Source organism: Pempheris klunzingeri, chromosome 6, assembly GCF_042242105.1.
Source record: "Pempheris klunzingeri isolate RE-2024b chromosome 6, fPemKlu1.hap1, whole genome shotgun sequence".
In the NCBI taxonomy this organism is placed as follows: Eukaryota; Metazoa; Chordata; class Actinopteri; order Acropomatiformes; family Pempheridae; genus Pempheris; species Pempheris klunzingeri.
In genome coordinates this window covers 16,369,541-16,391,977 of record NC_092017.1, presented here as the reverse complement: position 1 = coordinate 16,391,977, position 22,437 = coordinate 16,369,541, and the positions used below count along the sequence as shown (strand labels likewise).

The following is a 22,437-nucleotide window of genomic DNA, read 5'->3' as shown; positions in this document are numbered from 1 at the left end:
TAATGGGTTTTTCCATTGACATGCTTTCCATTTGATGGGAGAGAATGTTTTCCTTGCTCTTAATTTGAGCCTTGGACACCTTGAGATGGATGGGAGGTATTTACTTCATAATTTATGAATATGATACTCACAACATAAATGCTAAAACACAATACAAGTACAGTGCCGTGCATTATTCATTTAACTATAAAAATCTGGCAGCTAGTGTGTCTTAAGAGCCCGGGGGGCAATCTTTCCAGCCTCATTTTTAGGGTATGACTGGAGAAAATATTTCTCAAGAATTATTGCAGGCACTCACCCTATACATTGGGAAGCAAATCATATCAACACTGTGAAAATCAAGGCTTAATGGAATCTATTTTTACACACAGCTTAGCATAGCATGGCTGAACAGAGCTCTGGTTGCTTTTTGCTTCCATCATCCGGGGGTTTGGTTACGTTGTGAGCACGCCAAGTCCTTCACAGCAGTCTTTCCGGTGACAGTTTAAGGGATGCACTGACTGTTCACTCAGTTGATATGGGGCAGAACATGTATGAAAACAATTCCATCTCATGTCTAGCCTCCACACGTTATTTTGATCCTCCGCAGTTTAATTACGCAATGCATCCTGTCAACATGCATGTAGTCAAAACGTAGCCTGCTCATCAGCAAGGAAAGCCATTGATACTTACTGTGTGGTTGAGCGCATTACTGCTTTTTTCTCTTTTCTCAAGCAAGCGTTAACAATTTTCTAGAACAGGCAACATAAATGATAGCAAACTCAGTGTTTTCCTTTTCATTTGGAGCTTCAGTTCAATTGTTGTTCACCAAGTCAAGATTTCCACTTATTGTTTTTTTTATGTTTTTTGTCAGAACATAACTTTTAAATATTGTAGAAAGAAAGAAAGAAAAAGGAAAACATTTTAGCATGTAAATGGTGGTTAACTGCATTACCACTGGGGTGGGTGCATTAAGAGAGCTGAATATGGTACACCCAGTCATCCTTGCTGCCAATTTGCTCTGATGGCCAACAATGGTACTGCATCAAAAATCAAATGTGCAGTGGGCCACACCAAGCAGACATAAACCAGAAAGCAAGAAAATGTATTGGCTTATGTGCTCAATGAACAATTAGTATTCAGATTAATGGATGCATGAATACCAGAGTCTGATATTCAGATCCTTTAATAATGCACTATCTATGGGTGCGCTGTCATGCCAACATGGTTAATGGAAAAACAATACCACCACATCCTGCATACACACATCCACACATTCCTGATGTACACTTCAATTCTGGGTCGTAGAATTGTCTTAGTGCCTTCTATCCGTTTTAATGTACAAAGGTGAGGCTATGGCAATGTAGGGCGCACAGGTGTAGGTAGGGTGACCTAAAAAATGTTTCTTTTAATTTCCTGGCAATTAAACACAAAGACAGAGATAAAAATATACATGTGAGTAAGGTTGCTCTGGGCACACAGCAGGGCCTTCACTTGTAGGACGGTCTGAAAGTGAAAACAATGGAAACTGCTGAATTATGGACAGTAATCTTAGTGGCCCATGAGATTCAAAGAAGCTGTAGCTGCTCCTCCGGAAGGCAATCAACTAGAATTGTAATCAGCAGGTTAGCTGGGAAAATTCTAACTTTGCAAAACTGAGTAAAAAAATTAGTCTGTGAGAACAAGCCCACAGAGGTATTAAAAAAAGCAAAGTAGGGCAAAATACTTCCAGATTACTTTTAAGCACTTTTTACAGGTCCAAACTCTTTGCTAACTGCCAGTGGTAGTGTTTGTTTTTGTTTAACTTCATATGTATCACAGACACATTTTGTCCTAAAACCTTGAGCAAGTTCAGAGAAAATACCATCATTTTACGTTTTACATTATCTTTACCGCTTATCCTTAGGGGTACACCCCTAAGAACGCCAGTCGGTCACAGGGCTGACACATAGAGACCATTCACTCCTTACTTAGAGTCATCAATTAAACCTGCATGTCTTAAGACTGTAGGAGGAAACCTGAGCTCCCAGGAAGAAGCAAGCATGGGGAAAAACACCAGGCCGCCATGCCACATTATGTTTCTTATTGTGCAACTAAATGCAGGGTAATGTCTTGAAGCTGCTTTTGATCTCACAACTAAGGGATTACTCTGTTCATAATGTTGCAATGGATTGATTTTGCAGCCGAAGCGATGGTATGCGCTCATTTCTGGTAAGGCTATTTTTGAATTAAAGCCTGCAATCTGTTATCAACTCCCCGTGGACTAATGGGAGAAGCTAATTCCCAGGCTCAACATTAGTCCCAATCAAGCCGTAACCAAGCTGCCGTTTGACTGGCACACACACACACATGCCTGTCTTCTGGAATGAACCGCCCCCCACACACACACACACACACACACACACACACAGACACACAAACAGGGGGCTGCATTATTTCTGAATAAATAAACAAATCTATTCATCATCATCATAGCATTCAGCGAATGTTGGCCACAAATAGTCCCATGCTTCTGTTCAATTGGTGGCTTGCTCATGGGTCTGGTCTAAGACAGCTGATGTTTTGATGTTCTGTTATGTATATGGTAAGAGGTGCCACCCTTCCTGACCACCATCTGCAAGATAAGGCCTGTGTGTGGTGCTTTTAACTCAAAATGTTGACAGTCTCCATCTGGGAGAGGCCTTTTTGGCCACCCCTATGAAAAATTTCTCTGGCATCACTACATATGGTGTATTTCAGCAAGCTCACTAGGTTGTCATTCAGTTATAGGCCTAGTAACTATTGACCTTGACAGCAAGATAGGACAGACCCCATCCTGAAGGCGAGGTTCTGATAACCATGTCATCCATCATAGTGGCAGTGAACCAAACACGCAGGTCAGAAACCTCAAGTTGGTAGTGAATTCTCACCTACACATAGTGTATTGTGGTCACACACACACACACAGACACACACCAAGAGGCTTACAATAGGAAAAGCCGGCAATATGGTGTTTTAGCCCTCAAAGGGTACAGCAGAATGTTCATTTTTGTCAGCGATTAATGATGTATGGAGCTCCATAGTGTTGTGGGAGATAGGGCTGTCAGTCAACCCCTCCCATTATCTCTCTCACTTGTACACATACACACACATTCAAGCGCTGATGCACACATATACACAGACAAACACGCAACATTCAAGTACACACTTGCTCACAAACAACACCACACCATCATACAGACACACACACGAGCTGGATATCGTGTGGCTGCTTCTCACAGAGCTTGCTCTCTCTATTTCTCTCTTTTTTTTTTTTTTCCTTGGGCTTTGCTGAGATAGTCTGCAGCTTCAACGTATCACCTCCTGACAGAAAAGACCTCAATTCCCCACCAGCACACACTAACAAGAGAGCGAGAATCCTCCTTACAGCATGTAGGTCAGCCCTGCCTTTCATGACTGTCGGTTAAAAGAAGAGGTTATTACGAGTAGATCCGAGCGCTACTCTCCCACTGACGCTTTTTGTCTAAAACAGCATGCTTCTCCCACCTGAGTATGATAGTTTATGAAGAGCACACTGCTATGAAGTCATACTCTCTGAACACAGCCAAAGAAACTGAACTCTGACCTCAAAGGCTTAAAAAACCTGGCTAGCCTCAGTGATATCACGGTGTCATATCATTTGCTTTTTCCTAATTAAGAGAAACTCCACTGGTGCAATAACATTTTATACCCCTGCTAGTGAGAGTGGTACAGTCATCACGGATGCCATATGGACATTAACATCAAGATAATGTTGTTGAGGATAATTTGTGAGTGATGAAATATTGCTCTAATGGAGGGACAAAAACTTAATTACACAATTCAGCTAATGCTGATGGCTGTTTTATGAAGGGTGGATGTCAGACAGTTGGACAGTAAGCCACAGGCCATATCATGTTCGCAAACCTGGCCCTGATATCATGGTCCAAAATGACCAATTTGAGCATGCAGATATTTTGAAAGGTTGAATTAAGCCATAACTGCAAATGTATTATCATCTCGCCAAATTCTCTCTATCACTGCTCTTGTCTAACTGCTGCATGTGAGGGCAGCTTCTGTTATATCCTGTATTATATTACTGTACACCTCCCCAAGGAGAGATTATCTTAAAGCATTTTCCACATGGACATTTTCTGTTATAGAGCAGAGGGCATAAAATGAACAAAAGGACTCACACCAGGAAATGTAACAGTAATTTCATTTTGAAAATATGGCGCTTTAAGAAGTTTCGCACATGATAAAATGCCTCAAAGATAATATTCAGAGGAGATTTTTTTTAAGCTTTCATTAACGGGTACTGACAGTGTCAAGACTGTGACAAAGCAGTGAGAAGACTCGCTGAATGAGAGGCATTTTAAATGATGATGAACTGCCATTATCATTATACCCTCTATACAGAGCTAAGTACCCATTTTTGGAAACATTACAAATCTGTGAGCCCGTGTCACACATTATGTCAGTGTTAAAGCCAATAAACCAAGGAGGAACAGTTGGTTTAGGCTATACATAGCTGACATAAGGCAGGCAGCATAAATATTTGACAGGTTGAATGTACAATATTTGTCAAAGGTCATGATGCATGATGTTGCACACTGGCAGTGTTTGGTGATGGCAATCAATGACTACACACACACACACACACAAAGACAAACATACACGAACACACACACAAATACGTGCCTTGTATAATTCCTTTTCAACCCCAGTTTAACAGCTTTGGTAGTCGTAAAAACACAGATTATAACAATGATCCACTATTATTGTAAACAGGTGAATTTTTAAACCTTATGTATATTTATGTATAACTTGAAGAATATGGCAGACATTATTGTATATTTTTTTTTGGTTATTGTCAACAAATCCTATTAAAAGATCAAAACCAACAACGCGTTGCTCTGTCTTTTAATTTCCAGCTTCCCCAGCCTGTTTGCAGATCTTGGCCCCCAGCCCCTTCATTCCCATTCAAGAATTAATCTTTAAAATGGGAAACGAAAATACGCTTTCATCTTTCATCAAACTAACACGGCCTGCATTCATGTGACTTTTATATCTGTCTCTCAGTCCCCCATTCACATGCACATAGATGGCAGTAACCTACCTCATACGGCATGTCATAAACATTGGGAGCCATTGATAAAGCAAACTTCGACATGGGCGGAGATCGAACCATCAACTCTGCATTTAGTGGACCACAGACTCTACCTCCTGATCCACACCTGTCACTGTCAAGGTGAAACAACTTCCTAAAACAGCTGGGCACTGTAACTGTGCACTTTAAGGAAACGATACTCAAACAGAAGTAAATGTATGGAGTATATTTTCAGCAACAAATTTGGTGAGCCAGTGAGTATTTACAACAGTATGATAGTGAATGCGGGATTGAACATATCACCCAATGCAGTGATGTTAGTGAGAGGTTTCTTAATGGAGGTTTATGGCCCAGATGAATAAGCTATGTCCGGCTTTGACTTAACAGGCAGCTTTTGAGTTAGAGATCAGTTCATTGCTGGTTTTACTCTTAAGATACATGAAAATACAGAGTGTCATCAGACTTATCCTTTCATTACTGTAAATGCATATTTTATGGATCTCCTCTTTGTATCTATCTCTGATTAAATAAAGCAATTAAAAAAGCTGATCAAAAGAAGTAATTGCCCTTTACTGATGATGTGGAGTTTAGCGTAGTCAGTTCCTCTGCAGTCTGTTGTCATTCCTCGAATTGGCTGGCCACTGTCACTCTCTCCTCTCCTTCTTTCTCCTTCTGCCAGATAGGGAAAAGGGTTGGAACAAGCCTGGAGCTGGAGTGATGATTGATGACACGCCTCCTCTGGTGCACCCTTCCCTGCTGACGCACTGCTACACTTTTCAGCACTAATTGGGCAACCCTGCAAACTCCCCCTCACAGTATATGTGGGTTCCGGGTCTAAGCAAACCACCCACTCAGAGAAGTGTGTGCACTATACTGTTCTGATTAAGCACTGCCCACAAAGCCCCTTGTATGTCAGCAACACACCATGGTCCTGTTTACTGTGTAGTGCACATTTGCCAGACACTAAGGTGGCATACATTTTGACAGATGCACCTATGGACATTCCTTTAGAACAGTGGAACTATTTATATCTTTCTGCAAAGAAGCGCCTCTATGCACATACAGAATATATTATGATATGAACTCCAAACAATGACAAAGCAATGCAATCTAGACAACAGCCTCCTGATATTCCCCAGGACTGTGTTGTGGGCCAAGGTGCTGGGGCTCGTATTGTTTGTTTCTCCTGACTTCATAGAGGGTGACTTACATAACCTATGATATGTGTATAATGTCTTTATGAAGATGGATATTAACTGACACAATTTAGATTAAGTGCCTCACCCAAGGACACATCAGCAGTATCCTCCGTATGAACTGACAACCTTAGGATCATTAATCCATTTAGGGCTCTGAGGGCTACAGCAGAGTAAACAGAGGGCCAATGTCCTTTAAAGTGGTTTGCTAAATAGCACAGCATGTTCACATCGTGAATTCATCCACAATGGTCTGTAATGCAGGCCCAGGCAATTACTAATCCTGCAAACATATGGTTTGGAAGACATCTGACAGTCTGGTGTATGTTCTCTGGTTTTCAATGAAGGACAAAGGTTCAGCTTTGAGAAATTGTTGGTGTGCACTGAGGCATGACTGATCTGTGCAATTGGTGAGTACAAAGAGCATTATGTAAAAAACCTTCCCGAATAAATATACATGATGTGCCTCTAAATCTGATTACGATGTCGAAACAAGACGAAAGAACCATTACTGTCATTTTGCTCTCCACAAACTCAATCTCTTGTCTGCTTTATCAGCAAACCCTACAAACTGATGCTTGAATCCCTTTTCTGTTTCATTTTCTAGCTTGCCCTCTTTTTGTTATTCTCCTCCTTTAATCTGCCGCTTTTATCCCTACGTAACTGTTAATGTTTAAGTGTCCCTCGGCCCCAGACGCTATAATGAGGACCTGTCATGTCCTCAGTGATAGAGTAAACCAGGAGAGGCTGCAGTGTCACATCTGGGAGAGAATCATAAGAATTTCGATTGAGGATGTGGTGCAGATGATATGAACAGAAGCCTTTGAATTTATTCTCTGGCTGGCTCTCATCTGAGCTTAAGCAGGTACTTCTAAGGACGAACTCAGAACTTTAGGTAGGTGCCTCGCCTTACACAGACTTGCTAGTTGATTAGCGGTTTCTAAAACCATTTATGTAAGCTTACAGCGTGAATTATTCTTATTCCGTTTTTAATCTCTACAAAGGGATGCCTGCATGAATTATTCATGCAGCTGTATACAGTACCCTCCCTATTATTATCTGTGAGATAAAAAAATATATCTTTCTGTGGAATAATTTAGTCTGCAAAGCAGCAGCTAAGTTGACACACAAGAAGTAATCATTCAAGCCGATCACGGAAAATAAAAATCAATTTGGAGGAACTGGCAAGTGTTCATATGAAGTGCTCTGAACATTCGCTCATAGTGAAGCTTTCCTTGCTGCCAGTACAGTGAAATGTCTACTTCAGCTATGCCTCCAGCATGTCACTATATCCCTACTGTGAAAAACAATACAACTATACCGTATAAACAAAAACACACACCAGTGTGTGGTGACATATCAGTAAGACAGTTGCAGTATTCAAGGTGTTAAGACTAACATATACTATTTGTCAGTCACTCAAGGCTGTTTTACACTGTTACGTAATGTATGAAGTATTTTTGTAAAAGCTTTCATTTTATTTGTCTATAGCATGGCAGCTGGAAAACCTGATCTGACACAGCATGTAAATAAATGGTTCCTGCAGCAAATAAAAGCATCCTGTCAACCCAAATTCTATGTTAAGTGTCAGAGCTTAGGTCGAAATTAAACCTTATGGATTGTAAAAGACATGTATTGGTTAGTTTGCTGCACACTCCTTAGATAAGTAAGAAAAAATGTATTGATCTTTTTTTTAAAAAGTCTGTTTAACTACACGGATTGCTATTTACATAAGCAGGTCTTCGTTTCTAAAAAGATCCATCAGAGCATGTTGTATTCCTACACAAAACAAGGTTCTTGTAGATATACGAATATTACCTAGGCAAAGCGTAACCACTTCAGTGAGTAAGGGAAATTGCTTCCTTACCGACTGAGTGTAACATCATGGCCACTTATGTAACTCTCAACATATTGTCAGTCAGATTCTTAAATATATCATCTCAGCATATAAACTACAGCTTGAATTCAGTAGGAATCTGTTCGTATCCACAACAAATTCCTTGGCTGTTAGCCAGTTGTTTATTTCCCTCTCTTTCTGTACATATTTAATGTTTTACCTTAGAAATATGGACAGCTGAAGGTCTGGATTTGGTGTTTCTTCTAAAAGAATTACATGTTATAACAAACAAAATAATGCATATCTTTAAAGTGCAGTGTATAGCAGGGACAGAATATAATGGTCATTATTATGTTTTACAGGAGTATATTAGCACTTGAAACTAAGAATTGCTGTGCTTTGGTTAACTTAGAATGAGCCCTTTATATTAGGGATGTTAATAATTGGTTAAACAGTTAAAAAATATCAATAATGCCTACACGCGTGCATGTACATTGCAGCATCAGATGGAGATCACACCCTGAGTGGAGCACTTCATTTTGGGACTGGTAACTGACAACTGCAGCAAGCTCACGCCCTTGGTGGCAGCAGTGGCGGCTTTGCCAGCACACACACTTCCTGTGGACACACAGCAAGACTTGAGGCGGTTAGTAGGCTTGAGATCATGAAACAAGTGGAGGAGAGCTGGGTTCGTCTTCACATGAAAACAGAAGCCCCGGTAACATTGTGAGTGAGGAGCTCCAACTTAACATCAAGGGTACTGCACATGTAAAAAGAAACCTTTCAGTTTGAAAAAAACTTTACTTTTGGTATTTTCTTAAATGGGTCACAGAGATTCTTCCATTCTTGTTGGTTAACGGTTAACAATCAGCATTACGGCCATAATCCAACTAGTGTGCTGCCCAGGCATGGATAGCATGGGAGTCAGGCGGTTTGCTGGAGGATTTATGGAGTGGAGGATGAAGTTGTTTGAGTGTAAAACTTCAATTGACGGACTTCTGGCTGGTTGCCAGGGGTCAGCAAGCTTGGCTATCATTGAAGGCTCTTTTCCTCTCTCCATGCAAAACAGTGGTGTTCTGTCTACTAACTATAATACACAATTTATTCCCAACGTTTTGTTTACAACTCTTGCACAGTGTCTTTGCAGGGTGTATTTTTTCATCATCATCAAATTAATTTACATCCTTGAAATCAATGGGTTCATTACGTATTCAGTTTTCCTAAAACATGTATTTCATTATGACCATGCAGAAACCTGGCTCACTTAACTTGTATCCCAGTTTATTCTGCATTGTAATAACGATGCACAAATAAGAGCAACCTTTTGTGTGTCGTCTTGATATCACCTTTTCTCAGACCTTCAAGTTTCATGACAAACCATGACAGCCTTGGTTTTGTTTTGCTGTAAACACTTGTGATACTAGAGCTTCTTTGTGACAATGATCTGTACAACATGACCTGAAAATATTTTCTCATCACGGAAAATGCATAAAATACTCTATAGTCCTGCAATCAAATCAAACATTGCTGCTCCCTCAAGGTGAATCATTTTGTTCCCAAGAAAGAAATACTCGGCCAATACTGTTGAGTCAAAAATTCAGTGGCATCCACAGAGACCGTAAACTTAATCATCTTTGAATAGCCACATTGGCCTGTCAGGAAGAATATGGTTGTTTATCAGGTGGTTGTTTAACATGTCAACACATCTGATGGAAAAATTTGAAAACAAGCCAAAATTCTTTGTGAAAGCAGTAATTTCCCAGATACCAACTGTTTCAAGAACCACCTCTCACCCCTGCACTTTTGTGTTGTGGTACACTGGCATCAGCATTAACACAACATAATAAAGCATCTGGCTCAGATATTCCCTTAAGTGAGCCAATACATGCCACTGAAGTCATTCAGCACAGCACCTGTTTCCACATGTAGGTTTGCCTGTGATGGCAGATATGGAACACAATAGCGAGAATGAACCTCACAAACACGGTGCTGCAGATTTTTTTTCTTTTGAACTTGTTGAATGGCCCTGGGGTGGCCATGAAAACAAAGATGACAGGATTATCCTCACTGGGCTTTGAAAAGACTACCTATTAGCAACTGCTCTGGCAAAAACGAGGGTGAAATATTCTGAAATGAAAGTGACACTCGCACAGTGCAGAGAGGAAGGAAGCGGGGGTATTGTGTTGGAATCAAAGCCAGTGCCTGGATTGAGGTTTGCAGAAAAAAAGATATGGCCCACACACTTCCACTGAAGACAACTGGCTGTATTAGAGATTGCTGAATGTACTGTAGAAGCTGGAAACTGATTGCATGCCTCAGGGAAGTTCTATTGTGGCACCTGATTGTGCCTCTCAAAATACAGAAAGATGAAACAGTGTGCATTAAATCCAACAATTGGCATGCACATTTTAACATGACAGAGGTATGGTAGCTACATGCATTGCATTATCTACAAATACATTTCATTTGTAGCTCCTAGAGCTGGATGCTAATTAGCTCGGAGCTGTAATCCCCCTTTTCATAATGTTAACTGGGTATAATAAAGAGGAGAAAGAGACCCCGACAACACTACAGAGAACCAAGCTGAGGTTAAATCCATGTTGTTCTGTAAAGCTTGCATGTAAGTCTGACAGAGTCAAAGAGGATAGTTAAAATATCTCTTGAGAAAATTCTATGCCTTTTCCTGATCCAAAAGCCTCTGAATTAGTAGCATAGCTGTTAATGCTGCCAAGCCTATACTCTGTGGGTTTGAGACACCAGTAGCGGAGCAACGTGGACCATTCTGCTGCTGAGAAACTGGGCTACAACCTTGAACAAACCGGGCTGCAAGAAACAAAATTACTTTCATCATCGATTAATCTGCAGATTTTATTCTTGATTAATCGTTTAACGTGCAAAATGGGGGGAAAATGGGAAAAAAATGCCCATAACCATTCCACATAGCTGAAGATAACGTCTCCCCAATTACTTGTTTTGTCTGACAAACTGTCAACAACCCAAAGATATTCAGTTAACAAAGAAGAGCAGCAAATCATCACAATAGAAGCAGAAACAAGTGAATGTTTAGCATTTTTGCTTGGCTGAAATGATTAATCAACTATCAAAATAGTTGCAGAGTAATTAATTTAATCAGTTAATTAAATTTCTGTTGATCCACTGATCAATCAATTAACAAATCATTTCAGATGTAGACATTTTAGCACACTAAACGACTATGTTCAAATATTCCGTTTTTTGGACTTATTCAAAAAAAGACAGCATTCCTCTTAAACTGTTTATAAGACTAATGCAAATGAAAATTTCACTGATATTCCCATTTACATGCAGACGTCAGAACACAGCCCCTGTCTTTCATTCCTTCAAAAAACCTCCTTTGAAAAAGGCATATCCAAAAGTAGGTGTGTTTCTCTTTCTGACAGAAATGCTGCTTTTTTTCGTTTGGACATGCACATGTTTACAACGCACAGAGCTGACCATGAAAAGGTAAGTGGCCATGTGTCGGAATATCCCACGAATTAGGCCTAATTCAGAATATCCAAACAGAATACACTATTTACATAACCTATGTCAAATTCGGAATATTGTCATATTTGGAATAACAGTGGAATGCTAATGTGCATGAAAACATACTCATTGTTCATCAAACATAATCTGACCATAAATGATGATGCAGGCCACAACTCCTCCTCACCAGCACAACTATGAATAGTTTCAGAATAGTTTCACGTGAAGAGATGTGTGCAACAGGCGCTAATTCAATTTGGGCGAACATCAAACCATTTTACCAAAAAGCATTTTGTCTAGATTTTCTGCAGTGAATACTATACACTAATACTACATTTAACAGAGTAACAAGACAAAAACATTGCTTAAAAAAGCTTTTGTCAGTTGCATTTTGCCAAGAGGCTCTGGTTTTAGACCATAAAAGATAATGAGAAAGTACCTCTATGGTACCACTGGCCAACGTTGCTATTAAACAAATAAATGTCTTCAGGTACAGTGAAGAGGTTAACTTTTTGACTGCTACACAGCTAATAAAAATGAAATGATTGCTAAATGTGCTGTGCCAAGTAGCAAAGATGGAGGTTTTATTTGTGAATCTCTATGGTAATGGTGATATATGATGAGGTTGTCTAAAAGCCTCCAGCCCTCCAGATATGTGCCCTGATTTATTGTGACTCCTTTGATTAAGCACAATGAGTTGGCTGCTGAATATCATACAGATCAGAACAAGGCTAAGCTAACATGATATATACGAGCAGACCAAATACTAAAGACATAACGAACTCTGGAGTGTTTGCTGAGAATACCACCTCATCTATTGCTTGCTGGTAACTGATCACGACTATATTTGCCTTGGCTGCTTAGATGCAATTAGGGAACATAGAGTTGCAAAGAGAAAGAGTGAGATAGGTAGAGATAAGGTGGAACTGAGATAGGGAGGGAGAGACAGAGAGAGAGAAGCGTCCCATTCTGAATAGCGAAAAGACCCCCCGCACTCCCCCCCACACGAGTCTAAAATTAGAATGCTAATGAGTGGCGGGCTCACGGATCAGTTGATGAATTCGCTGTTTAACATTAGCACAGATTGAGTCAATCTCCACGCCATGGTGTGGTGAGGACGAAGCTAAAGCCCATTAATGTCAGTTTTTCCTCTGTGTTTAGATAAAATCCTCTACCATTTTTCAGGAGCTTCATGGTTTGTTGTGGCCAAAATTAAAACATTATTTATTTATTATTTCATTACTAAACATACTAATACACAGTGGAGGTTGGAGGCCTTCCCAGTAACTCAGCGCCAACCTTTGCAACCATGCTAAGTCAAGTGCTGTGGGGACTGTTTGAAATTACACTTGAGCAACACCAGATTTTGTTCTGTTTAATTGGATCACTCGACAGTAACAAACCATTTCTGCCATCTGTGCAAAATAGCAAAGAGTTAATGCACTGTCCTGAATCCACAATTAAGCAGTAAGTATCGAATAGGAGCATTTGTCATGGCTACCTTTTATCATCCACAGAGTTAAATTAAAGCTTTTTAGTGAAATATACTTCAGTATTTCATCAGTCCTGCAACACCATATAGAATATTAGGTCTAGACTTACTATGCGTAAGTCTGAACCATATTAATCAAACAGTAGTCTCGCAAATTAGGCTTCTACTAATCTCTCTGCAGCATGACACTTCAGTTACCTTAACTCCTGACCGCGCTGGAAACAAAAGGTAGCACTATTCTCAGTGATATTGATTTGCTCTACTGCTTCTTTCTCCATTTACTAATAATTACCAATGCAGACTCTCCAATTACTCGGCTCCAACAAACATTTACAGCAGTCTGAAATCCACACACTCATTATGCAGATGACAGAGAGCACGAGAGAGGAAAAAAACAAAACCCAAAACCTGCTCAGAGCAACTCCAATTAAAATTCTTTAGCCATGCCATCATAGAGCCAAATGAATTATGACAATACATACTTCTTTTAGCTGCTGCAGTTTCTAATCAAGAGAGACCAACCATTGTGAACATATGAGAGAGCTAACTGAAGTGTTAAAACAAAGATTACAGTCAATATGTCTTTCTTAATTTAGAGAATTTCCTTGACTGACAGTTGAAAACACAGACAAGGTAATTATAAAGATTTCTTAGAAAATCTCAGTGGTGGAATATGTGTGACTTACAACAGACAATGTTGTATTTTTCATGAGAGAAACTATAACATCCAAAATAGAATCCAATTGAATACTCCATCTGCTACATTAAAAGCTTTCACAGTTAAACTCGGTGAGTGTTTGTTTGACAATGATGTGAGGTCACACATGTCATGTTCACCACAGGGCTGCTTGATTATGGCAAAAGTCAGTATCATTTTATCTCTATTATGGTAAATGATCTGTACTTGTACAGCAGCTTTCACATTCAACTAACTCCAACCACTGATGCCATCGGCCAACCTGCCATCAGCACAGAGTGCAGCTTCACAAAGTTCAGTGTCTTGCCCGAGGACCCTTCAACATCACAGCAGGGGAATCAAACCACCAATCATCTGATTGGTGGACAACCTGCTTTACCTCTGAGATGCCGAATTATCTTGTTTTCATAATCAGTGGAACCCAAACTCATTGATGAAAATAAAACTTGATTTACAGCCCAGCCCTAGAAAATAAAAAATCACGGTTTGGTGTGTATCTCGGATTTGAAGTCATGGTTCAGTATGTTTTCGGCACAGTGGGGAAAAAAGATTTTTATTGAACAGTGGAACAAACTATCGCTCTTTTTTGTTAAACAAAAACATTGCCTGTCAATACTGCTGCAACCTACACAAACAATAACTTATATTTATTCGTATTTACTTTTACGTAACTGAATAATTAATAAATAAAATATCAAAATATTGTAAAAAATATAATCAAATATGCATTAAGGTTCAGCATTTAGAAACTAAACTGGACTTGAACTGTACTGGAGTCATGGACAACTGGGGCTTGTGCTTGTTTAAATGTCATGGGGAGTTTCTTCCTTTTGCCAGTGATGTTCAAGTGATGCTATCTCAAATGAGTGAGCAAGTTCAGCATACAGCCAGCAGCACATATGCCGCCATAGAGCTTTCGTCCAATCCAAAACATTGTCCATTATCAACGCAGTTAACTGAGAAACTATAATTCTCCCAAACAGGAGACTTAAATAATACTGGAGGATCTTCAAGCTCTGGTTTACTTGTGCTCACCATGACTACAAGGCTGGGCTATGTGATACAAGACTAATGTTGATTTTCATTGAAGGACAAGAAGAGCTGAAGAGCTGGAATCCCTCTGGATTGTTTTAACTCACAGAAGGGCATCGCTAAGATAACCATGTGTCAACACTTTTGGTTTATTATTCCCATGGGAGAAAACTAATGTTTACTCGAAGCTCCTCCAGCCTCAAACCATGCTCACACATAAAGATCCTGCACTGAAGATAATGACAACAACCACTCTGTCCCAAGCGTATGCTCCCATTATGATGTTTGAGGCTCACTTCTGCAAGCAACCTTTCTTGGAAATAGGCTTAAAACACTCAGAAAGAAAGATCATTACATAACAGTTTCACGTTCTGACTTGAACTCAACAGAGCTGAATTCAGGGATATATGATTATGCCTACTGCAGAGATTTCCGAGCAGGAAATTTTTTCGTTTCCCAGAAGCTTTCTAAAGGTTGAGGTGTTTTCCATGCTCAGCATACCAAGCAAAGTGTACCACCCCTACGCCTGCACTCTTTGTTTCAAAGCCTCACCATCACTCAGGCTTCAAACTCTGATGTCAGCGAGTTTTGTCTATAACCCGCTGACATGAGAGGCATACCAAGGCTTGTAACTAGACTCAACTGAGGAGGCACAGATGAGATTACGCAATGTTGTCACAGTAGCACAACAAATTATCATGAAACACAAGAGATGCTAACTGATTGATTAAGGATTTTAATTGAAGGGGCTCTGAGGAATCATTTCAGCTCTCTGTGATGAAAGACTGGAAGTGTTGGCATATGATTTAGAGCAGAAAAGGCTGTACACTGCTCAACAAAAGAGCTGGTAAAAAGAAATTTACTCTGGAATAGCTGTCAGAGAAAATAGCTTAATCTTCTACACAAAAAGACTATATATATCCACAAGAACATACACAGAAACAGCCATATTTCTAATAAGGCCTATTGAAAATCAATGCCTGTGTCGTCTGTGTGCTCATACAGTCTATAAAAACTCTCAACACTTGACTGAAAGTAATCCCACTCATGTAATGAATACACTTGTAAATAGCAAATGGGCAAATCACAGATCACACAATTTAAGTAGTAAACTGTTTCTACACCAAAGTTTTAGCTACGCAAAAAACACAGAGAAAAAAAAAATTCACCCAGCACAGCACAGGGTTTAAAGCAAGAAAAGATTTGTGATCCTGGAAAGTTGTCCAGGGGGAAATATGTACAATGTTTTGAATTAAGTATTGTTTGAATTTAGAACTGCTCGATGCCTGAAATCAGGCATGGTGCCTGAACTTCAGTTCCAGGTAACTTAATTTTAAAATTGCCTAAAAGATAACCTGTTATTGCCACTCCAGTCACTGTCTGTCGAGTTTAATTTTGAAGCTTATAGCTCTCTCACAAAACAAAAACACTCCTCTGAGATTTCCTGAAGAATTATTGCAATTATGTGGATGCTCACAGCTGGGATTGGGTAAAAGCTCCATTTTCCACCCTAAATCATTTTCCCTATCCTTTATAATTGTAGTGATTATAAGAATATTAGAAAGATGCTTTAAAACCTCGCATAGCATCTATTTCCCTCGGAGGATTTACCTTGAGAAAGCATTTCTATTTAGGCTTTAATTCACCGGGGCACTCAATCATTTTAGTGCTAATTGAAATATATTAGAAATAGAAATGCTTAATTTTTAGAAAAGTACAATGGATTGACTTGCCTGACAAATGACGACTATAAATGTAATCCATTTGGAAATGGTTTACAGTGTGGAAATTAATTTCAATGTATGTTAGCCTTACTACATAGATACATCATGAGGCCATACACCGTAGCATTCAACAAAAATGCTCAGGGATAGATTATTGTACAGAAAACCAGAAAAAGTGACTCTTGTTTTTGTATATCTTATTTAAAAAGAGATGAGTGCACTTCAACATATGCATCTAAATGGATAACCTACGCTAAATTGTACGTATAAAGAGCATTTTGTTTATCTTGTGAGTAGTGTGCCTTCTTATATCACTTGTGTGTCATCATGTGAGATGATTTCACGCAACTGTATAAGAAATTATTATCAACGTTTATTTCAATAAGCCTTGATATTAAAATTGGCTCTGGGTTGTTTTGGATAATATTTATTTTCATAGATAGCTTTGCAACTTTATAAATTATCATCTAAAAGAGATTACGCTGCTTTCAGCAACAAGATGAATATCAATACAAAACAAGTCATGACAGGCTCTTAGTTTCAAGTGGATGCAATGAGGAGGTTAACTGGAGGTCTTAAAGAAGGCAGCTGCTAAGCAAGCCTTCTTACCACCGATCTTGCAAGTCACCTTGTGGGCTGATTTCTACTGAAGCTCATCTATTGCAAATGAATTCCAGAGTAAGGAATCTGATGAATGCTTTAGTATAGCCAGTTTGCCTTGGGCAGCAGGAGAAAGACTGCAATGACAGCAATATGCCTGCTTTCTGTTTCAAAAAGAACAGATCAGATTTTTCTCCTTAAGACAATACGAGCCTCTCACCGTTACAAATATCTGTGCCTGGCGGCACCATCTGGGAGCTCCCACCTAACAACAGCCCCTCCCCCACGGACATTGTTTTGCATCATGAGAGTCGATTCACTCACCAAAAAATGAGGTCAAATGGCTTCCCTAACACTTGATCCTTATCATGTAGTAACGAGATGTTGACCCATGGTGGATTTTTAAAGGCTGATATAATAGCAATAGTCTGGAGTAGGGAAAAGCTGATAGCCCTCCACACCAACACCGGGGCACAGCCTGCCACACACACACTTCCACACACAGACAGTGCACAAAATATAACATTCATTAACACAAGAAAGAACATTAAAGAAAATTCATAGTACCTTTATATGAATAGCCAAACATACTCAGTTTCATACAAAATCAACATCTGGACCACGAAAACAAAACCAAGTGACACATGTTGCAACTAATAACAAGATTAGCAAAGTTCTGCAGTTGCATAATCTGGTTGATGTGCTGCAGTTGCCTCCCAGAGTGGAGGATGACGTTGTTGGAGGGTAAAACAACAAATGACTTTTTGGCTGCTTACCGGAGTTAGCAAACAAAGCTATCATGGACTGTGTCTGTTCCTCTTCATGCAAAGTGGCTGGTGCAGCTATGGGGCCGCTATTGAAACCAAAGTCCATCGATAACGATAGTTTGTTAAAACGTCCTACTGGTGCCAATTAATCGACCAAACGCTTTAATTGGTCGACCTCTAGTAGAGGCCATAATGAGCATAAGGACTGTGAAAGGGAGCGACATTGTGCTGACAGCAACACTGATCGCATTAAACATGTGGTGCAGCAAATACGCATGAGGGTTTTGGCGTTTAATTAACAGTGACAGATTCAGGTGTGCCCACAGATGTGTCGTAAGAGGTAAACCAGGTTTTCCCCCAAATGAGTGCATGAAACTGCAGATATTTGGCAGCTAACTGATGTGTTCACACTCACAGCACACTATATCTGCTATATCTCTGACCCAGCTGTTAGAGATGCAGTAGCCTTGGCTTATTCTTCTTAGAAGAAGTGGCTGTGGCCTAATTAAAAAAGTGATGAAATGCAGAAAGTGGAGAGGGAGCTTCTCAGCCATGGTTGGGGTCTGTGTTAAGGAGACAGTCAACAAACTCCTCCTTAAATTGTGTCCTGTGGAGTTTGAACAGTCACTTAATATTCTTGTATTGCATCTTACCAGCATCTGCGCCAGGGTGGGTACACCAGGCCATTTAAACTAGATGTTGTCTCTGGCACAAGTGCTTATAGTAAATGTCAAGACCTTTCAGAGCCATAATAATGACACAGTTGAGGAAAATGATACATGACACCGTTTTTGTCCTGGATAAGGCTAGAAAACACAGCTCCAGTACAATCATGTACAGCCAGAAAAGATTTTCATCAACTGGTCTGTTGACATGAGGCAATGATTTTAGATTTTTACGAATACCAGACTTTCAAACCAGTGACAGGTCAATTTTGCACCATTACAGAGACTAAGGCCTGTGGTGCAGGCCTTATTTGTGGCTGAGGGCCAGCTGTCAAACTGAATAACAAAAGTAAGCTAGGATCATTGTCTTATTCTTGGTGTGTACAGCCTTGCTCCTGTTTTTTGCCTTGTTCCTATTTTCTGACTTTGAAGAATTCAAAATGTAGCTTTTAATGCTCAATCAATGCACTATTTATCTAACTCTCACGTTATCATACATATTTCATTGGGAAAACAGAAATTCAGCCATTGATGAACAAACAGAGCACCAAGATAGAAAGACAGACTTACTTAGAGAACAGTACTGCAAATTGTAACTGTGTGGACGCAGCCTATGTTTAAAATTTCAGTCTGCTCGGACCAAATTTACAGACACTTGCTCTTTGCTGTTCATTACAGCTGCTTATCCATGTGGAAGACACTGCCACTGATACCGCGTGTTTCCTGACAGCATAGGGAACTGTCTTTTCATCTGGCTGTCCCCCTCAAATTCATAGCCAGATGAGTCATTTACTGGAAAGAGTCAAGGTTTATTCAACTGAATCCAAATAACATGAAACCAGTCAAAGGGTGGGGGAGAAGGTGGAGAAAGGGGATGAGCAGCTCATATAAACAATGTACTCTGTAGAAGCCCATAGACTTATAGTATGTAAAAAAAAAATGCAGCATATGAGCATAACTTGAATGCACTCATGTATGACACTGTAGGAGCTGAAGCACGACTCCCTTCAAATAGTAGGGCCTTTGTTACGGTCTGAGAATGGCTGAGCCCTTAGGTAATCAAAAAAGATTAAAAGGGTGACGATACACATGTGGACCCTTCCTCATCTTCGAGAGGCTCAAATAATTTAATTGATGTGGACCCACTGCCCGACATGAATCGGGCCAGCAGTAATGCAGCGCTAAGAATTGAAGAGGTGGGGGAAATGAACATGTGACAGCGGACGCACCTCTCGGGAGCTACTCCATAATCCAGAGGCAGTGACTAATTGCGCGCTTCTGGGTTTGTCAGTATGTGAGAATGTTCACATTTCATAGCCAGCAATCAGCTTTAGGGCACAGGAAAATTGCCCTCGAATAGTCAGGGGTCTTGACAATGGAGAGCCTCAACAAACAGGCACTGTTTTCTGAACTGAGTCACTAAAAGAAGTGGTTCATGCTTTGATGCTGGCTCTCAAGACCAGTGAAAACAAAGAAATGAGGAAAAAGACAGAGCCATGGTTCATTGTGCTTTGAGAAAATTGATGTGCCAAAACAGTGTAGGCCTTTGTCATCACTATGGTGACAACCATGTTTTGCAATGACATGCAATCCAGAGAGGCATGTAGTGCAGTATGATGATAGGTTTAAAATCTCTGTTAGGTCAACAGGTGCAAGCAAGCAAAGGGATAACTTCACAGTGCTACCAGCGGCATTCACGTGACCAAAAGAAAAAAAAAGCCAATGAATGGGACCAGCAAGTGTTAGATAACCCATTAATTAATTGTAAGAGCCTGCTTGGAAATATTTCCTGTATCCATCTCTGAGATTTCTAGATGACATTTACTGAGGCTATGACCCACTTGTGAAGAGTGTTCCCTTATTGAGGAGGTGGGAGGCAACTTGTTTATTGAGCTTATTCATAGCACAGGGCTAATCTCTGGTCCAATAAACCATCAGGATTGCGGCGAAGCTTCTGCCAGTGATCACAGCCAAACCAGATTGACACCGGGGAATTAAACGCCCTCTCTAAAGAGACAGTCAGAGGTGTAAGTCTCTTTGACGGGACAGCCCTTGGGCACGGAGGGAACACAGTAAAAATAGTGTGTTCCCCTTTAGCTGTTGCCAAGGCAATTCTGTGACGAGCACCAACACCTTTCAAACACCGTCACGGGACCACACTCATCTCCGTAGAGCCTCTGATGACGGCCTTGTGCCATGAGAGCATTCAGCTCTTCAGAAATGAAGTATGACACAACAATGACTAAGTGGAACATAAGACATTAGCTGCTCTGTATTCAAAGCTGCACTAACCATCTCTCTGAGTCAACATTCCCAGAATTCATATTGAAATGTGGCTCCAGCCCTCTCAGCCTCTCCTCAGAGCCATCAAAGCGGATATTTGATATTGGTACAACAAGATATTATCACAGCCCTCCAAAGATTTTGCTTTTTTGTGCGCACGTGAACCAGAGTTTTTTTTTTTTAATTTTCTGACGAAATGAAATGTACCACACAGAGATTTTTCTAATTACAGCCCAAAGAAAACTGCAAGGGTGACATATTGAAACTTGCGCGCTGAATGATCTTTTGAAAAGTGGGTGTTATCGCTTGATTATGTGCTGAAATATGGAATACTTTGCCATCACAAACTGCTTTGTGTCCCAACCACGCCCATGCCAGTTAATTTGGTCCTTAATGGGCAGCTACCTGTGCAGCTGGCACCGTAACGTACGTGACGGAGGGAGGACGGATGGATGGATGGAGGAGGGAGGAGGGAGGAGGAGGATGGATGGATGGAGGATGGAGGAGATAGCACGTCATTACCATAACTCGATCCTGACCAACAGCGACCACAAACACACTCTTCAGCCTCGTTTTGAAACTGCGACATCACACTGTACATTCTTTAATGGGGGGGAATAAAGAGAGCAACACTCAACGGAGCACGTTTGGCTCCGTTTTTGCGTCTTTTTGCGCGCACACTGAGGGAATCAACGAGCGTAATGTTATCAGATAACACAGGCGACAAGCAGCGACGGGCTATTTTTGGTCATTCGGGCGATGCAGAGCAGCTGTGAAATCAAACACAACGCGAAATGACACACGGTCTCTGCAGGCTGGTGTGCACAAACGGAAAGTGTGTTAGAAAACTTTGGTGTCGGTAACCAGCCGAGCTGCACTTATCCTGCGTAGCGGCCGCTTGCACTGACCGCCCCCCCCCCCACCCCCCATCCATCCCCTTCCCTCCTGTCAGGCGAAAACAGGGACGGGATGGAGGGAAAATGGCCTATTGTGTGTTACAGCCCCGTGTTTAAAAGTAGTTAAAAACGTGTTAAAGCAACGAACCGGCGCTAAAGAGCGAGTGGCGGTCGAGGCTCTGGCTTCGCAGAACTCCGACCGACAGAGAGTGAATAGGAGCGGGAGAAAGTGAAGTTGTGTGGGCTTGTTTTACCTCAGTAGAGCCGTGTCGCCTTGTCTGCTGACCACACTTTCAACCGAGGAATAGTCCACAGTTTGTCCAGCGGGCAAACAGGACGGCAGAAAGCAGCACAGGCTGAGAATTATCGCAGTAAGCCACTGACCAGAGACACAAGCATCCTGCACCGCGATCATTATGTCCATCACAGCTGTATTTTGTTACAGCTTTTCCCAAGTCTTCTTGTTGCAAAAAGCGAGCTACTGGCTTCTGTTTTTAAAAAAAAAACGGAAAACCTTTAGCGAGAACGATGCTTTATGTCCACACTTTTCCTCCTCGGAGCCCCGTATGGAAATGGTCCGCCGTATAGTTTCCCTGGTTTGTTTTGCTGGATGTAGAGCCCTCTGTGCGGGGAAGTGTACTCTCCAGTGGCTTGCACA

The 22,437-nt window shown here is 40.7% G+C and overlaps 1 protein-coding gene across 2 annotated transcripts in view; it reads right to left on the bottom strand.

The window, feature by feature from the left end:
- Positions 1–22,212, bottom strand: part of negr1 (neuronal growth regulator 1) — a 126,913-nt gene extending 104,701 nt beyond the window's left edge. For both annotated transcript variants that reach the window (XM_070832129.1, XM_070832130.1), the window contains exon 1: positions 22,034–22,212. In XM_070832129.1, the coding sequence (XP_070688230.1) occupies positions 22,034–22,203 (170 nt within the window). In that variant the 5' untranslated portion in view covers positions 22,204–22,212. The remainder of the gene's footprint in view (positions 1–22,033) is intronic.
- Positions 22,213–22,437: the final 225 nt, after the last annotated feature.